This window comes from Bos indicus, chromosome 15 (assembly GCF_029378745.1).
Source record: "Bos indicus isolate NIAB-ARS_2022 breed Sahiwal x Tharparkar chromosome 15, NIAB-ARS_B.indTharparkar_mat_pri_1.0, whole genome shotgun sequence".
In the NCBI taxonomy this organism is placed as follows: domain Eukaryota; kingdom Metazoa; phylum Chordata; class Mammalia; order Artiodactyla; family Bovidae; genus Bos; species Bos indicus.
Genome location: NC_091774.1, coordinates 7,058,118 through 7,077,430, shown reverse-complemented (window position 1 = coordinate 7,077,430; position 19,313 = coordinate 7,058,118). Strand labels below are relative to the sequence as shown.

General features: G+C 38.5%; 1 protein-coding gene across 2 annotated transcripts in view; it reads left to right on the top strand.

The window, feature by feature from the left end:
- Window positions 1-998: 998 nt before the first annotated feature.
- CFAP300 (cilia and flagella associated protein 300) overlaps window positions 999-19,313 on the top strand; it is a 29,301-nt gene continuing 10,986 nt past the window's right edge. Inside the window, exons 1-4 of one of the 2 annotated variants that reach the window (XM_070803322.1) lie at window positions 999-1,144; window positions 1,346-1,427; window positions 14,666-14,741; window positions 17,416-17,582. In XM_070803322.1, the coding sequence (XP_070659423.1) occupies window positions 1,035-1,144; window positions 1,346-1,427; window positions 14,666-14,741; window positions 17,416-17,582 (435 nt within the window). In that variant the 5' untranslated portion in view covers window positions 999-1,034. The remainder of the gene's footprint in view (window positions 1,145-1,345; window positions 1,428-14,665; window positions 14,742-17,415; window positions 17,583-19,313) is intronic. The other variant, XM_019975841.2, reaches the window with a different exon arrangement.

Sequence of the window (19,313 nt, the reverse complement as noted above, 5' to 3'; positions counted from 1 at the left end):
TAAAAAGTGAATAGATTTTTACCTGTTGTAAGGTTCTTGTTTGAAACGTGGTTAAAGTGATGACTTAAGGTGGTATGAAATAAATCAAGTAGTCATATTTTATCTCTAATCATTAAAAGCTACATTAAAACATATAATTAAAAAGCTAAGAAGGAGAAAAATGAAATAATAAAATATTTCTTCTTTGTTGGATTAAAGGGAAAAAAGAACAGAAATACAAAACAACAAGATGGTAGTCTTAAACTCAACCATGTTCATGAAATAAAAGGACTAATATAAATATTTAGAAGACGACGGTTAATGAAAACAATAAAATCCACAATGAAGACGAATACTGTGTGTGCGCGCGCGTTTCTCTCCCTCTCTCTCCTACTACTGTTGGCTGAAAATGGAATAATCAAGATTTTGGAGGACTAAGGGAAAAGGAAAGGGAGTTAGAAAAGAGGTGGCAAAGAACGACATCCTGCTATTTCTCAGCTCCTTCTGATACACAACTATTAGATAAAACAAAACGACTACAACAAAACTACACATACGAAACGCAATTTTCAATACAAAATCAGAAATATATGTTTCTATTAAACAGCATGTTGTATTGTAGTGTATTTGGAAAATTTTTTTTAGCCTTAAGATGTAACGTTCAAAGGAAAAAAAAAAGCCAGAGGGTGAAAGTTTCCCAAGTAATTATACAGACATCTCTCTTGAAAATAATTAGTTCAGAATAACTTTTTCTTCACAAATGGTTGAGTCACTAAACTTAGATGGCTATAAATCTAAGATTAGAGGTTTGAAACTAAGATATTAACCCACACGGAGTAATTATTATTAACGGTTAAAGCCAACAAGCGTGTACTGGCGCTTTTTCTGTGTCGCAGACCCCTCATTTCCTCCTCCGCCGGCTCCGCGGACTCCTTGATCGCAGTTGAGCCGTGGCCCCTCCCCGCTGTGGCCCCGCCCTGCCCCCGCAGCGTCGCCCACCCGAGGCCGCCGCGTCGCCTTGGAAACGGCCCCAACTCCTCGCAGAGAGGACCAAGATGGCGGCCGGGGAGCCGGGTGATTTGGGCGTCTACAGCTTCAGATTCCTGCCTCAGAAAACCTTCCAGTCTCTTAGCACCCCACAGACTACCAGCCGGCTACGCCAGTGGTGAGAGGCCGAGGGGCTCTTCTTTATGCCCCTTGGCCTTCTCGGCTGTGGAGGCGCGGATCGGGCGTCGAGGCGGCCCAGTCCTGAGTGAAACCCGGAGGCAGCGTTACCCTCAAGAAGGGCGGGCTCCGTGGGTGGGACGGATGAATGTGCTGCCCAGAGGGTACCACCCCTAGCTGACCGTCCTTCTCTTTGCCCCAGGTCTATGCTGGGTAGAATCGAGGCGCAGGCGTTCGGGTTTGACCAGACGTTTCAGGCTTATCGCAAGGATGATTTCGTTATGGTTGGTATGGAAGTTGGAGCGTTCCTTGAACCACTGCTGATGTTACTTTTTTTTTTCTACTTTGGCATAGATTCTGGTGAACACGGCATTATTCTGTGACGACGTTTTCTTGAAGTTTGAGAATAATAAAACGGTTCAATCGATTGTTTCACAGGAACTTTTATGTTTTCCATCACCATAAATTAGCTCTTCAGTATGCCGCCATAAAGAACTTTTCAATTTTGGAAAGTTAGTCTCTCCCTGGAAAATCGGTCTCTTTTTTAGTAGGCATACCTCATTTTTAAATCTTATCCAGCTTTATCACCGGCTTTATCCACTAGGCTTAGCTTCAAATTACTTTTGGTAGTTTCTCAAAATTAAATCTACCCTGTGAGAAGAGGCTCTATTAGCAGTTCCACATGAAGAATTCCAGAAAAAGTTTTAAGCAGTGACTAAGTTATTGAAATAAATCTTTAGCTGGTAGAGGTGGCTGCCTTGAAAGGGGGAAAAAGTATTTCAAAGTACAGATTCTGCTGTGTTCACTGTATTTCATTCACGTTATTTAAAATCCTAGGGGTTTTTTAGTCCTCAGTTAAATGGAAAACTACTTTTATTGTTTGTGATATTATCTTTGCCGTTCATGTTCTCAGGCATTGACTGTAGTGTATAGTTGGCATAGTTTATTCACTCATTCATAAACACTTCCTCAGGGCCTACCGTGTGCTAGAAATTCTGTCAAGCAGTGGGGATGCCAGAAAGAAGAAGACAGGAGCCTGGCTTTCAAGGATCTTACGGACTCCTGGCAGGACTGCCAATAAATTTAAAAAATCAGATCATCTCATACAGAGTGATAGTGCAGTGAACAAAATATTAATCTAATTAACAAACCAAAATATTTACTCTGAGGGTGGATTAGTTTTCAAGGGATGCTGTAGGGAAGTACCACAAACTGGGTGGCTTAAAACAAGAGAAACGTATTGTCTTACCGTTTTGGAGGGTGGAGATCCAAAAGCAAGTGCTTAACAGGTTTTTGCTCTCCCTGAAATCTGTAGAGAGGAATCCTTCCTCATCTTTTTCCTAGCTTCTCATGGTTTGCGAGCAATCCTTGGCATTCTTTGGCTTGCAGCTCCAAAACGTGAATCTCTACTCCTGTCAAAGTCCCTTAGCTGTCCTTCCTTCTCTCCCTCCTAGCTGTGTCGCTTCTTTTATAAGAATACCACCCATATTGAATTAAGGGCCCACCTTATTCCAGTATAATCTCATTTTAACTAATTATATCCACAACAACCCTGTTTACAACTAAGGTCACTTTCCAAGGCCCCAAGGATGTGAATTTTGGGCAGGGGGCTGAGGGAATACTATTCAGCTCTAAAATGAGGGTAGATTATTTAAAGTCTATTTCTCTTTACCTCAGATTGTTATAATGTTAATATAATATGCTACTGATTATAATATTAATGACATTTCTCATTCAGCTAGATTTTTATAGTTTTTGATGTGTTTCATTTATGCCAGGACTGGCTCTCAAATGAATTTTTTTTTAAGATCATCAGGATTTTAATTAACTGAATTTTAGAGTGCTGTAAAAATTTTAATATATGTCATTTATTCAACAAATATTTTTCGAATACTTACTGTATCCTTGGTGGGAGGTGTTAAAAAGACAAAAAGAGATCTGATCCCAGCTTGTAAGTCATGTGTATAGGTTTGGAAGCTAGAAGTGTAGAAAATTCTCTACAAGACAAAATAATTGCTATATTGGAGGCTGTATAAGGTGCCCTAGGCACAAGGAAAAAGATCACTCAATGGAGGGGCATTGGTATCAAAAAAATTTCATAGAGTGTAGAATTAATTTGGTTTGTTCAGTAGATACAGAGATCTTCAACAGAATCAATATTAATCCATAAAGCACAATAAATTTCTGTAATGGGCAGTTTTTTCAAACTAATTTTCAATATCTTCATGTTTATCCTAATTTTTTTTCTGGTGAGTAGGCAGTATTCTCATATTTTAATATAAAGAAGTATATTCATACAATCATTAATTTTACTCATGCAACTAATTTGGAGGAGATAAAGCATTGTGGCTGAGAGCATGGCCTCCAGAAGGGGATTTACCCTGAAGCTACTGAATCTTGAGGCCCCTCACCAGCTCAAGCTCATCACACAGAATCCCCTTCCAAGGAACTCCAGCAGCATACTCACATGGTCATATGTTTTTGGAATTTTTAAAAATTAAATGTTTTGTGTTCTTAGTGAAGGTCGCTCAGTCGTCTGACTCTTTGCAACCCCATGGACCCATGGAATTCTCCAGGCCACAACAGTGAGTAGCCTTTCCCTTGTCCAGGGGATCTTCCCCACCCAGGGATCAAACCTAGGTCTCCCGCATTGCAGGCAGAGTTTTTGCTAGCTGAGCCCCAAGGGAAGACCTTGTATATTCTTAGAACCCCTAAAACTGTACATGCTTAAGACACTACAAAAGCCGGATCCTTCCTTCATTTGACCTCTGGATAGCTGTCTGTCCAACTCTGCTGCTTACTGGCTGTATGACATTGGGCAAGTTATTTAAGGTTCTTCAACCTTTGCTTTCCTACAAAATTGTCACAGTGCTTAACACTTAAGTACTTTCTGAAAATGAAAATAATGCTGAATATATATTGAGATTATTATGAAGATTGAATGAAATATAAAAATATTTAGCAAAATGCCTGGCTCATAATAAGTGCTGTTATTGTTACTAACATTTATATACTATTTTGCAAAATGTTTTGCCAAAGCAGTAATGACTTCTTTGTGCCAGATTTAGCTTTCAGCACTTTTTATCCATTTATCACTAATCTTTACAACAATCTGGTAGATTTGGTGTTTTGGCCCCCACTTTAGGCAATGGCACCCCACTCCAGTACTCTTACCTGGAAAATCCCATGGACAGAGGAGCCTGGTGGGCTGCAGTCCATGGGGTCGCTAAGAGTCAGACATGACTGAGCCACTTCAGTCTCACTTTTCACTTTCATGCATTGGAGAAGGAAAAGGCAACCCACTCCAGTGTTCTTGCCTGGAGAATCCCAGGGAAGGGGGAGGCTGGTGGGCTGCCATCTACGGGGTCGCACAGAGTCAGACACAACTTAAGCGACTTAGCAGCAGCAGCTTACAGATGAGGAAACTGAAACTCAGAATGGCTAAATAATTTGTGCAAGCTTGCCCAGCAAATAGCAAAGCCTAGACCTTTTGGCTCCAACTTCCATGTCATTTTGACTACAAAACGCATAACTGAGCAAAGAGTGCTGCTTAAAGTAGGATTCCAGATTTTGAATTTTCCCTTAAAATTTAGAGACAAATTAGGTTTCAAAAGTTTGTCAGGTAGTAAGTGGATGGAAAGAAGGAAATATTCATCCAGCAAATATTTCTTTAGTTCCTTAGTCTGTACAGATGAGCAGGACACAGTTAAAGAGGGAAACAGACCAAAAAGTGCATTGTAGAATGAGAAGCTGTATAATATAAAATGCACAAGGTACTGCGGTGGCACAAAAGAGAAAGTGGTCATTTTTGACTGAGGTGGTTAAAGGACGGTTTAAAAAGGTTTTTAATCCAAGGATTAAAAAGGTTAAAAAAGTTAACCTTAAAAAAGGTTAAAAAAGTGCCCTTCCAAAAGACAGGGCACTTGAACTCTGGCCTGAAAGATGAATAGGAATTTGTCAGGTATGCAGAGTGGGGTATTGTTAAACACGTGGGTAGGACAATACTTTTTAAAACTTCCTGTGCCATGCAAAGGAGTTTGGTCTTTATGTAGCTGAAGATCTGCTGAAAGGTTTTCAGCAAAACAGTAAAATTTAAAGTAATGAGATCACCTGGCAGAAGTATAGGGGGTGGATTGTTAGAACTGAGTCTGGAAACAGACTAAATTGGAAACTTATCTTCCAGACCATATATGGTGGTGCCCTGAATTAAGACAGAAGCACTGAGATTGCCTGAAGAGATGTTTATGAGACAGGTAGTACTCAAGGACTGATAGATAACTGACAGGCAAAGGATGAAATGGAGGATGACCGAGTTTTTTATTTGGTTGACTAGAGTGGAAGATTTAAATGTATAGAAAATGGAAAAGAATAAATAACGAAAATGATTTCAGTTTCAGGCACCCTAAATTTGAGGTGTATCCAAGTGGCGGTATCCTAGATAGTTGAATATAAGATCTCACTGAGTCTCAAGAGAGCTCTGTGCTTAGAATATAATGCTGGCATTCTCACCATGGATTAGAGATGACAGGAACCCTCCAAATTTACTGCAAGGGAGCTCCTCAGTTGACAGAGCTTCCTGAAGGTCTGCACATAGCTTCTGCTTATATCTCATGACCAGACTCTGCATATATCTCAGGATCACTTGCCACAGAGATTGCTAGGAATCGTAGACGTTTAGCTGAGCACATTGCTGTTTCAAATAAAATTGAGATTCCTTAAGGAAGGAGAGATACGATATTGGATCAGAAATCAGCAGTCTGCCAGATACATGACTGAGTCAGACATCTACTTATATTTCAAATGTGTGTCATCTAACAAACATACATTTAAACTGTTGTTATACCAAATGTTAATTTAGAAATATGTTTCTACTCTCACATTTTTAGTCCAACTCTTACATCCATACGTGACTACTGGAAAAACCTTAGCTTTGACTAAATGGACCTTTGTTGGCAAAGTAATGTCTTTGCTTTTTAATATGCTGTGTAGGTTGGTCATAACTTTTCTTCCAAAAACCAAGCGTCTTTTAATTGCATGGCAGTAGTCACCATCTGCAGTGATTTTGGAGCCCCCCAAAATAAAGTCTGTCACTGTTTCCACTGTTTCCCCATCTATTTGCCATGAAGTGATGGGACCAGATGCCATGATCTTAGTTTTCTCATGATGTACTCTGCATATAAGTTAAATAAGCAGGGTGACAATATACAGCCTTGATGTACTCCTTTCCTGATTTGAAACCAGTCTGTTGTTCCATGTCCAGTTCTAACTGTTGCTTCCTGACCTGCATACAGATTTCTCAAGAGGCAGGTCAGGTGGTCTGGTATTCTCATCTCTTTCAGAATTTTCCAGTTTGTTGTGATCCACACAGTCAAAGGCATTGTGAATGAAGCATATGTTTTTCTGGAACTCTCTTGCTTTTTCCATAATCCAGCGGATGTTGGCAATTTGATCTCTGGTTCCTCTGACTTTTCTAAATCCAGCTTGAACATCTGGAAGTTCATGGTTCACATACTGTTAAAGCCTGGCTTGGAGAATTTTGAGCATTACTTTCCTACTGTGTGAGATGAGTGGAATTGTGCAGTAGTTTGAGCATTCTTTGGCATTGCCTTGTTTGGGATTGGAATGAAAACTGACTTTTTCAGGTCTTGTGGCCACTGCTGAGTTTTCCAAATTTGCTGGCATATTGAGTGCAGCACTTGCACAGCATCATCTTTTAGGATTTGAAATAGCTCAACTGGAATTCTGTCACCTCCACTAGCTTTGTTTGTAGCAATGCTTCCTAAAGCCCACTTGACTTTGCATTCCAGAATGTCTGGCTCTAGGTGAGTGATCATACCTTCATGATTATCTGGGTCATGAAGACCTTTTTTGTATAGATCTTCTGTGTATTCTTGCCACTTCTTCTTAATATCGTCTGCTTCTGGTAGGTCCATATCATTTCTGTCCTTTATTGAGCCCACCTTTGCATGAAATGTTCCCTTGATGTCTAATTTTCTTGAGGAGAACTCTAGTCTTTCCCATTTTATTGTTTTCCTCTATTTCTTTACATTGATCACTGAGGAAGCCTTTCTTATCTCTCCTTGCTATTCTTTGGAACTCTACATTCAAATGGGTATATCTTTCCTTTTTTCCTTTGCCTTTCACTTCTCTTCTTTTCACAGAAGAGTAAGGCTTCCTCAGACAACCATTTTGCCTTTTTGTATTTCTTTTTCTTGGGGATGGTCTTGATCCCTTCCTCCTGTACAGTGTCACAAACCTCCGTCATAGTTCTTCAGGCACTCTGTCTATCAGATCTAATCCCTTGAATCTATTTTTCACTTCCACTGTATAATCATAAGGGATTTGATTTAGGTCATACCTGAATGGTCTAGTGGTTTTCCCTACTTTTTTCATTTTAAGTCTGAATTTGGCAATAAGGAGTTCATGATCTGAGCCACAGTCAACTCTCGGTCTTGTTTTTGCTGACTGTATAGAGCTTCTGCATGTTTGGCTGCAAAGAATATAATCAATCTGATTTTGGTGTTGACCATCTGGTGATGTCCATGTGTAGAGTCTTCTCTTGTGTTGATGGAAGAAGGTGTTTGCTATGACCAGTACGTTCTTTTGGCAAAACTCTATTAGCCTTTGCCCTGCTTCATTCTTCACTCCAAGGCCAAATTTGCCTGTTACTCCACATTTTTCTTGACATCCTACTTTTGCAGTCCAGTCCCCTAAATGAAAAGGACATCTTTGGGTGTTAGTTAGGTCTTGTAGGTCTTGTAGGTGTTAGAAGGTCTTGTAGGTCTTCGTAGAACCGTTCAACTTCAGCTTCTTCAGCATTACTGGTTGAGGCATAGACTTGGATTACTGTGATATTGAATGGTTTGCCTGGGAAATGAACAGAGGTCCTTCTGTCGTTTTTGAGATTGCATCCAAGTACTGCATTTCAGACTCTTGTTGACTATGATGGCTACTACATTTCTTCTAAGGGATTCTTGCCCACAGTAGTAGATATAATGGTCATCTGAGTTAAATTTCCCCATTCCAGTTCATTTTAGTTCACTAATTCCTAAAATGTCGATGTTCTCTCTTGCCATCTCCTGTTTAACCACTTCCCATTTGCCTTGGTTCATGGATCTAACCTTGCAGGTTCCTATGCAATATTGCTCTTTACAGCATCAAACTTTACTTCTATCACCAGTCATATCCACAACTGGGTGTTATTTTTGCTTTGGCTCCATCCTTTCCTTCTTTCTAGAGGTATTTCTTCACTCTTCTCCAGTAGCATATTGGATACCTACCAACCTGGGGAGTTTATCTTTCAGTATCCTATCTTTTTGCCTTTCATACTGTTCATGGTTCATTGCCTTTTCATACATGTTCATACTGTTTATATCAGTATCTTTGTTATCACTCCTAGTTGGGAATAAAAAATTCCAAAACATGTCAGCTTTCTTAAAGCTATCCGAGATTCAGAGAATCCCTAATGCCTCACTGGAAATTCTATAACAAACCCAAAATAACATTTGTACATATTAAGGCAGGCTGTTCTTGTGTTTTTTTAAGAAAATTCATTCTTCAGGTGTATAATTATGATTTCCTTAACAACTATTGCTTTATTTGAGGGGCCTTTTGTTATTGTTGTTGTTCAGCTGCCCAGTCGTGTCCAACTCTGTGACCCCATGGACTGCAGCATGCCAGGCTTCCCTGTCCATCACCACCTCCTGGAGCTTGCTCAAACTCATGTTCATCGAGTTGGTGATACCATCCAACCATCTTGTCCTCTGTTGTTCCCCTTCTCCTCCTGCATTTATATCAGTATCTTTGTTATCACTGGGCCTTTTATGAAGACTTATTTCCATTGGCTCCAGGCCAATTCACCGCAGGCCACTTAACCTACTTCCATTCATAGTGACATTTAAAATGTAAATGGATTCCCCCCAGGTATAATTACTAAATCTGAATTAAATTTCCCCTTCTGCTGATTCTTTCAGAAGACTTCTAAAAAGCATTCAAAACCAGTATTAATTGGGATTGATTCCAGCTTACATGTCTTTTTAAAATGTGTGTTATATGAATTAAAATAGTTGCACAAACACTCCTTATTTGGCTTTTTAAAGTTATAAGGTAACTTCCTTTTTTCTGAGTAAGATTTTTTTTGTAGTTAGACATATATGATACCTGTAAGGTGTTTGTCTTTAATTTCCACCATTTGAATGTAAACACCATGGGACCAGGGACTTTGTCTTGCTTGGCATAATGTAGACATCATTCATGAGTACTTGCTGAATGTTGTACTAATCTTCACCCACATACCTGGTCCTCTCCACTGTTGTCTCTCATTAAATGACATTCATTCTGCGTGATTTTTCATGCAAAAATTTGGGGAGTCATCTTTGAGTCCTCCTTCTCCTATTGTCCCTTTCTTCTAAATATTCATGGACTCCATCCACTTCTCTCCCTCCCCACTTGCTATCATTTTGACATGTGAACATCAGACCTTCCTGGATGACAGCAGTACCGTCCCGTCTCTCTTAACCAGTCTCTTTACAGCCCCTCACTTCATTCTCCATACCACAGAAGGAATGAGCTTTTAAAAATATGACTCTAATCACATCTTTCCTTTGTTTAAATCTCTTCATTGTCTTCCAACTGTCCTTAGCTCAAAATACTGATCAATCTAGAGTAGTGTGAGATTAAGATAAAAAATTTTTGACTTTTGACCTCCAAAGTTCAGTTTAACTCCCCAACTTCATCAGACTCATTGGCCCCTCGACTCTGGTCACACTGAACCTTGTTACTTTTTTTTTTTTTTTTTGGGCAGCACTGCTCGGCTAATGACTGGACTGCCAGAGAAGTCCCATGAACCGCATTATTTTTCTTCAATGGGATGTCCCCTCCATTCTCACCTTAAAGATTTTAAACTCACCATTTTCTTCACCTTAAAAAGATAGTCTTTTCAGTGTCATGCTGGAACCAGCTCAGGACAGCTCAACTGCTAAATGTTCAGGAATCTTTGCTGGCTGTTAAACTGTTGGCAATTTGAAATCCACCCTGGAAATCATCAAATGCTACAAATCAGGGCTTTGTGGGGAGGAAGGGGTTTCAGTTATTAAGCATTTACCAGTATACCTTTTTTCCAGCTGACTCCTACTCAGCTTTTAGATCTGAACCTAAATGTTCTTTCTGCATTAACCTTTCATCCCACAGCTGTTAGAGTCTGTCTGCTTACTATATACTTCAATATTAGCACCCTGTATTTTTTCATAACATTCATGCTACATTAATATCTTAACATCTCTCCTTTCAGTCTGTTGATTCTATGAGGGCGGGACTATGTCCATTTGATTTTGGGAATTAGGATACTTTCAGTTGAGTGTTAGGAGCAGGAGCCAGATATAGAAGAATAACTGGAAGACAGAGAAGTGAAACAAGATAGACTCCTCTTTCAAGAAACTACTTAAGAAAATAGAGAAATAGCTTAAAGAAAGTGTCGCAATAAGATAAATGTTTATTGAAACAATCTGAACAGCAAAGAATAATTCACAGAGTCAACAATCTAATACCCCAATCTAATCCAACCCTCTCAACCCATCTCTTCCCACAAGCCTACAACTATCACTTCTTAGGTGACTATTGGCAACGGTTTGGTATATATTGTTCCATACTTTTCTTTATGTTTGTGTAAAGATTTTTGGTTTTTTCATATATATAACTCTTAAACTACTCTTTTTACTCAAAATACTTAACAGCTTTCTTCCAAAGTCAAAACAGTAAATTGAGTAACTGCTATATGCCAGGTCCTGGCAATATAACAGTGAATAAGAAAAACAAGCTTCTGGAGCTTACATTCTATTCTGTTACTTTCTTTTCAATAACTGCATGCCATCTGGTGTAGATGTATTCAGCCGTTTTATTTTATTATTGTTCAGCCATTTTATTCAATCAATCTACTGATGGGCATTGAAATTTTCAGGTATTAACACTACAGATAATACTATTAAAAAATTCCGTGTACATAAATTTTACCTACTGATGGTTTAATTTTTGTATAACATACCCAAAAGTTGAATTTGTTGGGTCATAAGTTACATGTTTTTAATGTTAAAGATAATATCCTATTCTCCCTGGATATAAAGTTATAAAGATTCACACTTCTACCAGCAGTATGTAAGAGTGCATATTTTCTGGTACTCCTACCAAAAGTTACTAGTCTTTTTAAATCTTGCCAATATAGTGGGTAAAAATGATATCTTCTGGCTTTTGTTTTTGTTTTTCTCACTGCTCTTAAAGTTGAGCATCTTTTCATAAGTTTGTTGGCTATTTGTATGTTTTTACATGGCTTTTTGTTATCTTTTGGCTGTGTTTAAATCGGGTTGACAGTTTTTCTTATCATAAATGTTGGGCTTTTTTAAGCCAGTAGGGATATCAGTCTCCCTCTCTTTAAAATCATATTTGTTGCAAATATTTCTTACCAATCTGTTGTTTTTCTTTTATTGCTCATCCTGGGCATCATTATGTTTTCTGACTGCCCAATATTTTTTGAACATACATGTGATTTGGAGTAATTTTCACCCTTCATTTTTTAGGAAGTCCAAAGCAGAATCCAAAACATTTGCTTTTTTTTTTTTTTTTAGGTATAATTATCATGGGCTTCCCAGGTGGCTCAGTGGTAAAGAATCTGCCTCCCAAGGCAGGAGATTCAAGAGACATGCATTCGATCTGTGGGTCAGGAAGATCCCCTGGAGAAGGAAATAGCAACATGCTCCAGTATTCTTTGCTGGAAAAGTCCATGAACAGAGGAGCCTGGAGGGCTACAGTCCATGGGGTCACAAAAAGTCAGACACAACTGAGTGACTGATCGTGCATAACTGACATATGATACTAGTTTCAGGTGTATAATATACTGCAATTCACATACTGCAAAATGGTCACCGTAGTAAGGCTAATTATCTTTTGTCACCATGCAGAGTTACATTTCTTTTTTCTTGTGATGAGAACTTTTAAGATTTATTCACTTAGCAACTTTCAAATATGCAATACATTAATTATAGTCACTGTGCTATTCATTACATACCCTATAACTAACTTATCTTATAATGGGAAATTTGTACCTGTTGACCTCCTCCACCCATTTCATCTACCTCGCAACCCTTCTCTGTGGCAACAACCAATGTGTTCTCTGTATCTGTTGGTTTGGTTTGTATTCACTCACTCAGTCGTGTCAGACTCTTTGTGCCCCTTTGGTCTGTAACCCACCAGGCTCCTCTGTCCATGGATATTCTAGGCAAGAACACTGGAGTGGGTTGCCATTTCCTCCTCTAGGGTATTTTCCTGACCTAGGGATTGAACCCCTGTCTCCTATGTCTCCTGCATTGCAGGCTGATTCTTTACCAATGAGCCATCTGGGAAGCTCACTTGCTTGGTTTGGTTTGTTCATTTATTCTGTTTTTTAGATTCCACATATAAGTGAAACCATAGAGTATTTGTCTTTCTCTGTCTGACTTATTACACTAATTTAGTGTAATAGCTTCAAGGTCCTTCTGCGTAGTCACAAATGGCAAGATTTCAATCTTTTTATGACTGATATTCCATCATATATAAAAACACAGCTGCTTTATCCATCCATCCATATATGGACATGTAAGTTATTTAGGTTGTTTCCGTATCTTGATTCTTGGTAAATAATGCTCCAGTCAACATAGAGTGCATATAGTTTTTTGAATTAGAGCTTTCATATTCTTTGAATAAATACTCAGAAGTAGAGTTGCTGGGTAATATGTTAATTCTACTTCTTGTGTTTTGAGGAACCTCCATACTGTTCTCCGTAATGGCTGCATCAATTCACATCCCCACCAGCAGTGCATGAGGATTCCCTTTTCTTCACATCTTTGCTAATGCTAGTTATTTCTTGTCTTACTGTTGATAGCATTTCCAATAGATGTGAAGTGATACCTCATTGTGGGTTGATTTGCATTTCCCTGATGATTAGTGTTGGGCATCTTTTCATGTCTTATTTGGAAAAATGTCTATTCAGACTCTCTGCCCATTTTTTAAATCATATTTTTAGTTTTTTTGTTATTGAGTTATGAGTTTTAGTTATTTGAACTGAGTTCCTTATATAGTTTGGATTAACCCCTTATCAGGTGTATGACTTGCAAATATCTTCTCCCTTTCAGTGGGTTGCCTTTTCATTTTGTTGACGGTTTACTTCATTTTGTAATACTTGCCTATTTTTGCACTCAGTGCAAACCTAGGATCTAGTGTTACTAATGACTCATCAGTACAAAACCAGTTTTTCGAAAGTGAGCAACTGAGGGAGGTGGGAGGGGGGTTCAGGATGGGGAACACATGTACACCCGTGGTGGATTCATGTCAGTGTATGGCAAAACCGCTACAATATTGTAAAGTAATTAGCCTCCAATTAAAATAAATAAATTTGCTACAAAAAAGAAAGTGAGCAACTTAAGGAAAGATTCTGTACACAGAACCCTAAGGGTTGGTGGCTGAGGCATCCAGCTTTCAGGCAGGGCAGTCCTGGCACAGCAGTGGCCTTGGTGAGGAAGGGATCATGATAGCATTTTTTAGTGCTTGGCGAGGCTGTAGCAATGGAGACTGTTTCCTCATCAGGGCTGCTCTACATATGATTCTGTATTATTCCCAGTGCCTTAGCCTGATTCTCTATATCTCCTGAAAATTATGTGGACTGCCTGAGATACTTGTAATAAGTGTCTCTTCAGATCTTTTTGCCCAGAGTCAGCTGCTAGTGCCTAAAAATAAAACTCATGGCTACTTTTCCTTCTTTTGCTATACAGAAAGTTTTCATTTTTAAAAAGCAAAATCTGTCACTTTTCTGTGTAATGTGTGACAATTACATTTAGATTTAGATTTAGTCTCTCAGTCAAGTCCAACTCTTTGTGACCACATGAACTGTGTAGCTTGCCAGGCTCCTCTGTCCATGGAATTCTCCAAGCAAGAATACTGGAGTAGGTAGCCATTCCTTTCTCCTGACACCAGGATCAAATCCTAGTGTCCTGCATTGCAGGCAGATTTTTTATTGTCTGAGCCACCAGGGAAGCCAATGGCTACCCACTCCAGTATTCTTGTTGGGAATATTCCATGGACAGACTATGGGTCACAAAGAGTTGGACATGACTAAGCAACTTTCACTTTCACTTTTTAGATTTGGGAGGTAGGGAGAGTGGGAGTAATGATTACTAAGTCAGTTAATTGAGAGAATGAGGTTAAAAGAAAACAAAATTTCCAAACATTATTTAACTTCCTACTTTTCACTATAAATCATAACTTTCTATTTATTAAGTTCCAAAGGTAGCTACTTGGACATTATTGTTAATACTGTTCTAAAGTGAAGGTAACAAAACTTCATTTCTTTATGACACATTAATTACTTAGATATTTTAACAATTAAAGATTACCCTTCCCCAACTTAAATAAGATTCTACTATAGTTATTTTAGAAGTTAATTCTTATTCTTGTGGATAATAATGTAACTAACTTTGTTCCCCTCAAATTTGTATTTTAGGCCTTTTTCAAAGATCCAAATGTTATTCCCAATTTGAAATTACTTTCAGAATCTTCTGGAGAGTGGCTTACATTAGGTAAACAAAATTTATTTTCATCTCTTCATATTACTATTTTACTATTATAACAAAATTTCATTTCAGGAATTTTCAATATTAAAATACAAATTATGAATAGTGACTCACATTTGATAACATCAAGGTCAAGATAACTGTCTGTGCCAGGCCTGCCATACATCTTCCCTGCAAGGGTCCACTATACATGTCCTGGCCTAGCACAGAAGAGCAGTTTTTCTCTCTTTACATTCATTTGGAAAGTATTTATTGTGCACCATCCATGGACTCTGACAGATGCAGGGAATGAGAAATAAGAGAAATTAGAATAAGAGAAAACCTGTACTCAAAGAACTCATTGATATGTTTGAAAATACGTGCAGTAATATATCGCTGGTATATCCCATAGCAATGGGAGCAAAAGGAGGGGAGTGGTCAATTCCACCCAAGGGAAGAGGGTCAGGTAAGAGTCCACTAACACGAGGGTGCTTGGGTGAAATCTTATTTGAGGCGGCCCATGGCTGCAAGCAAAGAGAAGAAGGACTGTGAAGGCAATTCAGAGATCATCAGGGCCACCCCTCAGTTTCAGTGACACACTCCCTCAGAGGGAGAAACACGGGGCCACCCCCCATCCAGTAGGTCTGGCAGGCAGAGCATTGGACCAGAGAGGATTACTCTTGAGGCTTCAAGTCTAATGAAATTTGCCTTGTCAAGTTTTAGACTGGCTTGGGACCATCACCTCTTTCTTCTTCGCTATTTCTCCCTTTTGGACTACAAATGTCTGTCCTATGCCTGTTTCACCATTGTATTCTGGAAGCCTGTAACGTCTCATCTCACAGGTTCATAGCTGGAGCGGAATTTTGCCTCAGGACAAATTATACCTCGAGTCTCATCCATATCTGATTTAGATGATATTTCGATGGCACTTTGGACTTTAAACTTTTTGGCTGATGCCGGAATGAATTGAGACTTTTGAGGTTGTCGGGATAAAATAAATTTGGGAGGGGGGACAAGGGCAGAAGCCTATGGACTGAATTGTGTCCCTTCAAACTTCATATGTTGAGGTCCTCCTAACCCACCATGACCTCATTACTTTCTCCAAAGGCTCCATCTCAAAGTACCATCACTTTTGGGGACAGGGTTTTAACATTATGAGTTTTGGAGGGACACAATTCAGTCCATAGCAAATGCTATTTCTGTGTCTCAGACTAAGTGGTTTGAATTTAATTACATTCTCTCACCATCCATACCCTCCTGCCACTCCCCACATCAGATCCAGGGTATTAAAGTGGCACTTTTATTAAAGTGGCAAGTTGCCCAGTATCAGTCCTTCATCCTCTGGCCACCAACTCATGCTCAAAGATTGTTTGGTTTTATACTGCTCTTGTTCTTTGGTTTTCCAATATTGCTCAGACCTACTTTATCACTTTCCAGGATCTTCTTTTCACTTTAATCCCCCAGAGAATTTTGCCTCTGAAACAAAAGGAGCTTTTCTTAGCAGCATAGCTTTTGAAATAACTGAGGTAAACCCAGTTTTTTACCATCTGAGCCACCGGGGAAGCCTTGTGTCCATGGGGTCACAAAGAGTCAGACACAGCTGAATGACTCACACACAAGTTCTTGGCTCCAGACAGTCTTCTTTCCTCCACACTAGCCCAGCTCAGGATCAGAACGAGAGCAATAGTGCCTAGCCAGGACTCTGGGTGGACAAGAGGGAGGAATTGCAAATAATCACCAATATTACTCTTCTCAAGCTCAAACTGCTTCTCAGATCAGAGATCCAGCAAAAGTATTGGGGAGAGGACATACTACGTCTCTCTGCAGTCTTCCTAGAACTTTGCACAAGGAGAGCCCCATCCCTTTATATCTGAGTGAGTGCGTGTTTATATGTAGGTGCGCAAAAGAGAGAAACTGACTGAGTGATTCACTGAGGCAATAATAAAAATATTCACCTTAATCTTTATATCTTTCTATCACTTAATAGAACCTCTACTAACAGAAAATACATTCCTGAAAGACACATTCTGGAAATGTCAGGGAGGGAGTGCAGGTTTGGAAGGGGGAAGAACTAGAGCTGAAAGAGAAAAATAGAATACCAGATTAGAACAAAAGATTTCAAATTTCTCTAATTCCATACTTGTAATAACTTGAGTAGGACCTGGTTCAAAATTTACCTTGGCTTGGAGAAAACTTTTTTTGTAATAAACAATGTCAGTGAGATCAGAGGAGGAAATTTTTTAACGGAGAGAAATATTTTCAAAACACCCTCAATGACTTTAGAAACACACTTGTTACATTAATTAAAATTTTTGTATTATGAATTATAAAGCATTAAACATAATACAAATCCAAAATCATATGAAGCAATTTCTATGTTTTTACAGGTAGTTCTGATATCATTCATTAAAAGTGTTCTAAGAACCTCCTACTACTCAATAAATGTATTTCATTTTCAAGTACTGATATTTTCTAATTTACATATTCTTCATCTAGGCCTGAAATGATGAAATTTTGTTATAAATTTTAATAATAAAAATAACCTGCAAAATAAGAATTTAATAAAACCCCTAAACTAATGTGTCTTTTAAATATATCAAAACATATGTCATTTTTTGTTAATTCTTAGAATCTCTGCATAGTGATATTTATTTTGGAAGTAATTGAGAATACTACATTAATTTTATATCTCTTTATTCAGGAACTGAAGTGAAAAAAATTGAAGCTATAAACGTTCCTTGCACACAGCTTTCAATGTCATTTTTTAATCGGTTATATGATGAAGCTATTGTACGAGACAATGGATATATTGTTAAATGTCTAGATTCTTTTTGTGATCCCTTCCTTATTTCTGATGAGTTACGAAAAGTAAGTACAGAATTTAAAATTTTCACGATAGAATTTCATCTCAGGAAATGCTTAATGTCAAAAACTTGTGCCTGCCTAAAACCCATAAAATACCTCTTATCAATGAATAATGATCAGTAATAATCATTGCACGTAGGTGTCTTATTGAATGGCACTTTTCTTATCAACTTGTTCATTTGTATATTTCATTAGTTCTCAGTGGGGTTTTACTGATATCTAACGGGTAGAGACCAGGGATGATGTTAAACATCAAACAATGCACAGGACAGTCCCCAAAACAAAGTTATCTGGCCCATAATGTCAGTAAACCCTGAGCTCAAGAAACACTGACCTATTAAATTGATGACTATTTTTCTTTCAAATTTTCCATTAACATATGAAATGAGTATTTAAAAACATCCCTGGAGTGAAATAATCTGTCAATCTCATTGCTGAGATCAAAAAGCTATTTGATTAACCAAGCTAATTTTTGTTTTAATGAGAGGTGTACTAAACTTGACATCAGAAGACATGGATTATTCACCTAATTCCTGATTTATTTATAAGAAAATAATAACCTTAGGCAAGTCATTCTGTATCTTGAGCCTCAAGGTCTTATCTATACACTATGGAAATTAAAATGCCCATTCTACTCTCTTCCTAAAATTGTTGAGAAAGTGAGTTGAGAAAGCATTTTATGAAATCCTGTTGAAATGAATTATTATTATTTAAAGGTGGTAAAAATTTAGGGCTATCAAATAGATGTAGGTTCCAATTCAGGCTGTGCCACTTAATCCTGGTCATATTTAACCTCTCTAAGCTTCAGTTTCTTATATGAAATCAGAATAATGTAAGAATTTTGTTAGATAATGCATTTAAAATGCTTTGTACAATGCCCAGCACTTAGTAATCTTTCAATAATATTAACTACTACTACTAATTACTATTATTATTACTCTACATTAAGAGAGATGTACAAATCTAATATATTACAAATCCAGATAAAAATGAACTAGGGAAACCACTCGTATACCATTCTGGACACAGAAAGCTTATCCGAAGGAGACCAGAGGGCATCCCACCAGTCTGTATATTGATCTTCACTAGAACAGTACCTAAAAGAACTCTCACTCCTATGCCCTCACCTCTATAGAGAGAGCCTCAGCAATGGACTTTTTAAAAGGGTTTAGTTTTCAACAGAATACTCTGCAAAACCACCTTTTGCTGCCTGTTTTATTTATTGCGGTGAATAGCGCCTCTATTCAGGAAGTATTGGGGCTCCATGTTTTTTGCTGCTTGCCTCTATGTTTTGCTCTTGTGTTCTTTGCCATTCTGTGGCAACAGAGAAGGCTTTATTGAACTTTGTTGCTTTCTGGCTAAAAAATATATATATAAATGCTGCTGCTGCTAAGTCGCTTCAGTCGTGTCTGACTCTGCGCGACCCCATAGATGGCAGCCCACCAGGCTCCCCTGTCCCTGGGATTCTCCAGGCAATAACACTGGAGTGGGTTGCCATTTCCTTCTCCAATGCATGAAAGTGAAGTCACTCAGTCATGTCCGACTCTTAGTGACCCCATGGACTGCAGCCTACCAGGTTCCTCCGTCCATGAGATTTTCCAGGCAAGAGTACTGGAGTCGGGTGCCAAAATAGCTTCTAGCTTTAGCCTGAACTGGAAAGGTCCCTCCCACTGTGTAGCAATACAGATTCTGTAGGCCAGCTCTCAGGTAAGAACTGATCATAGTATCCTTCCT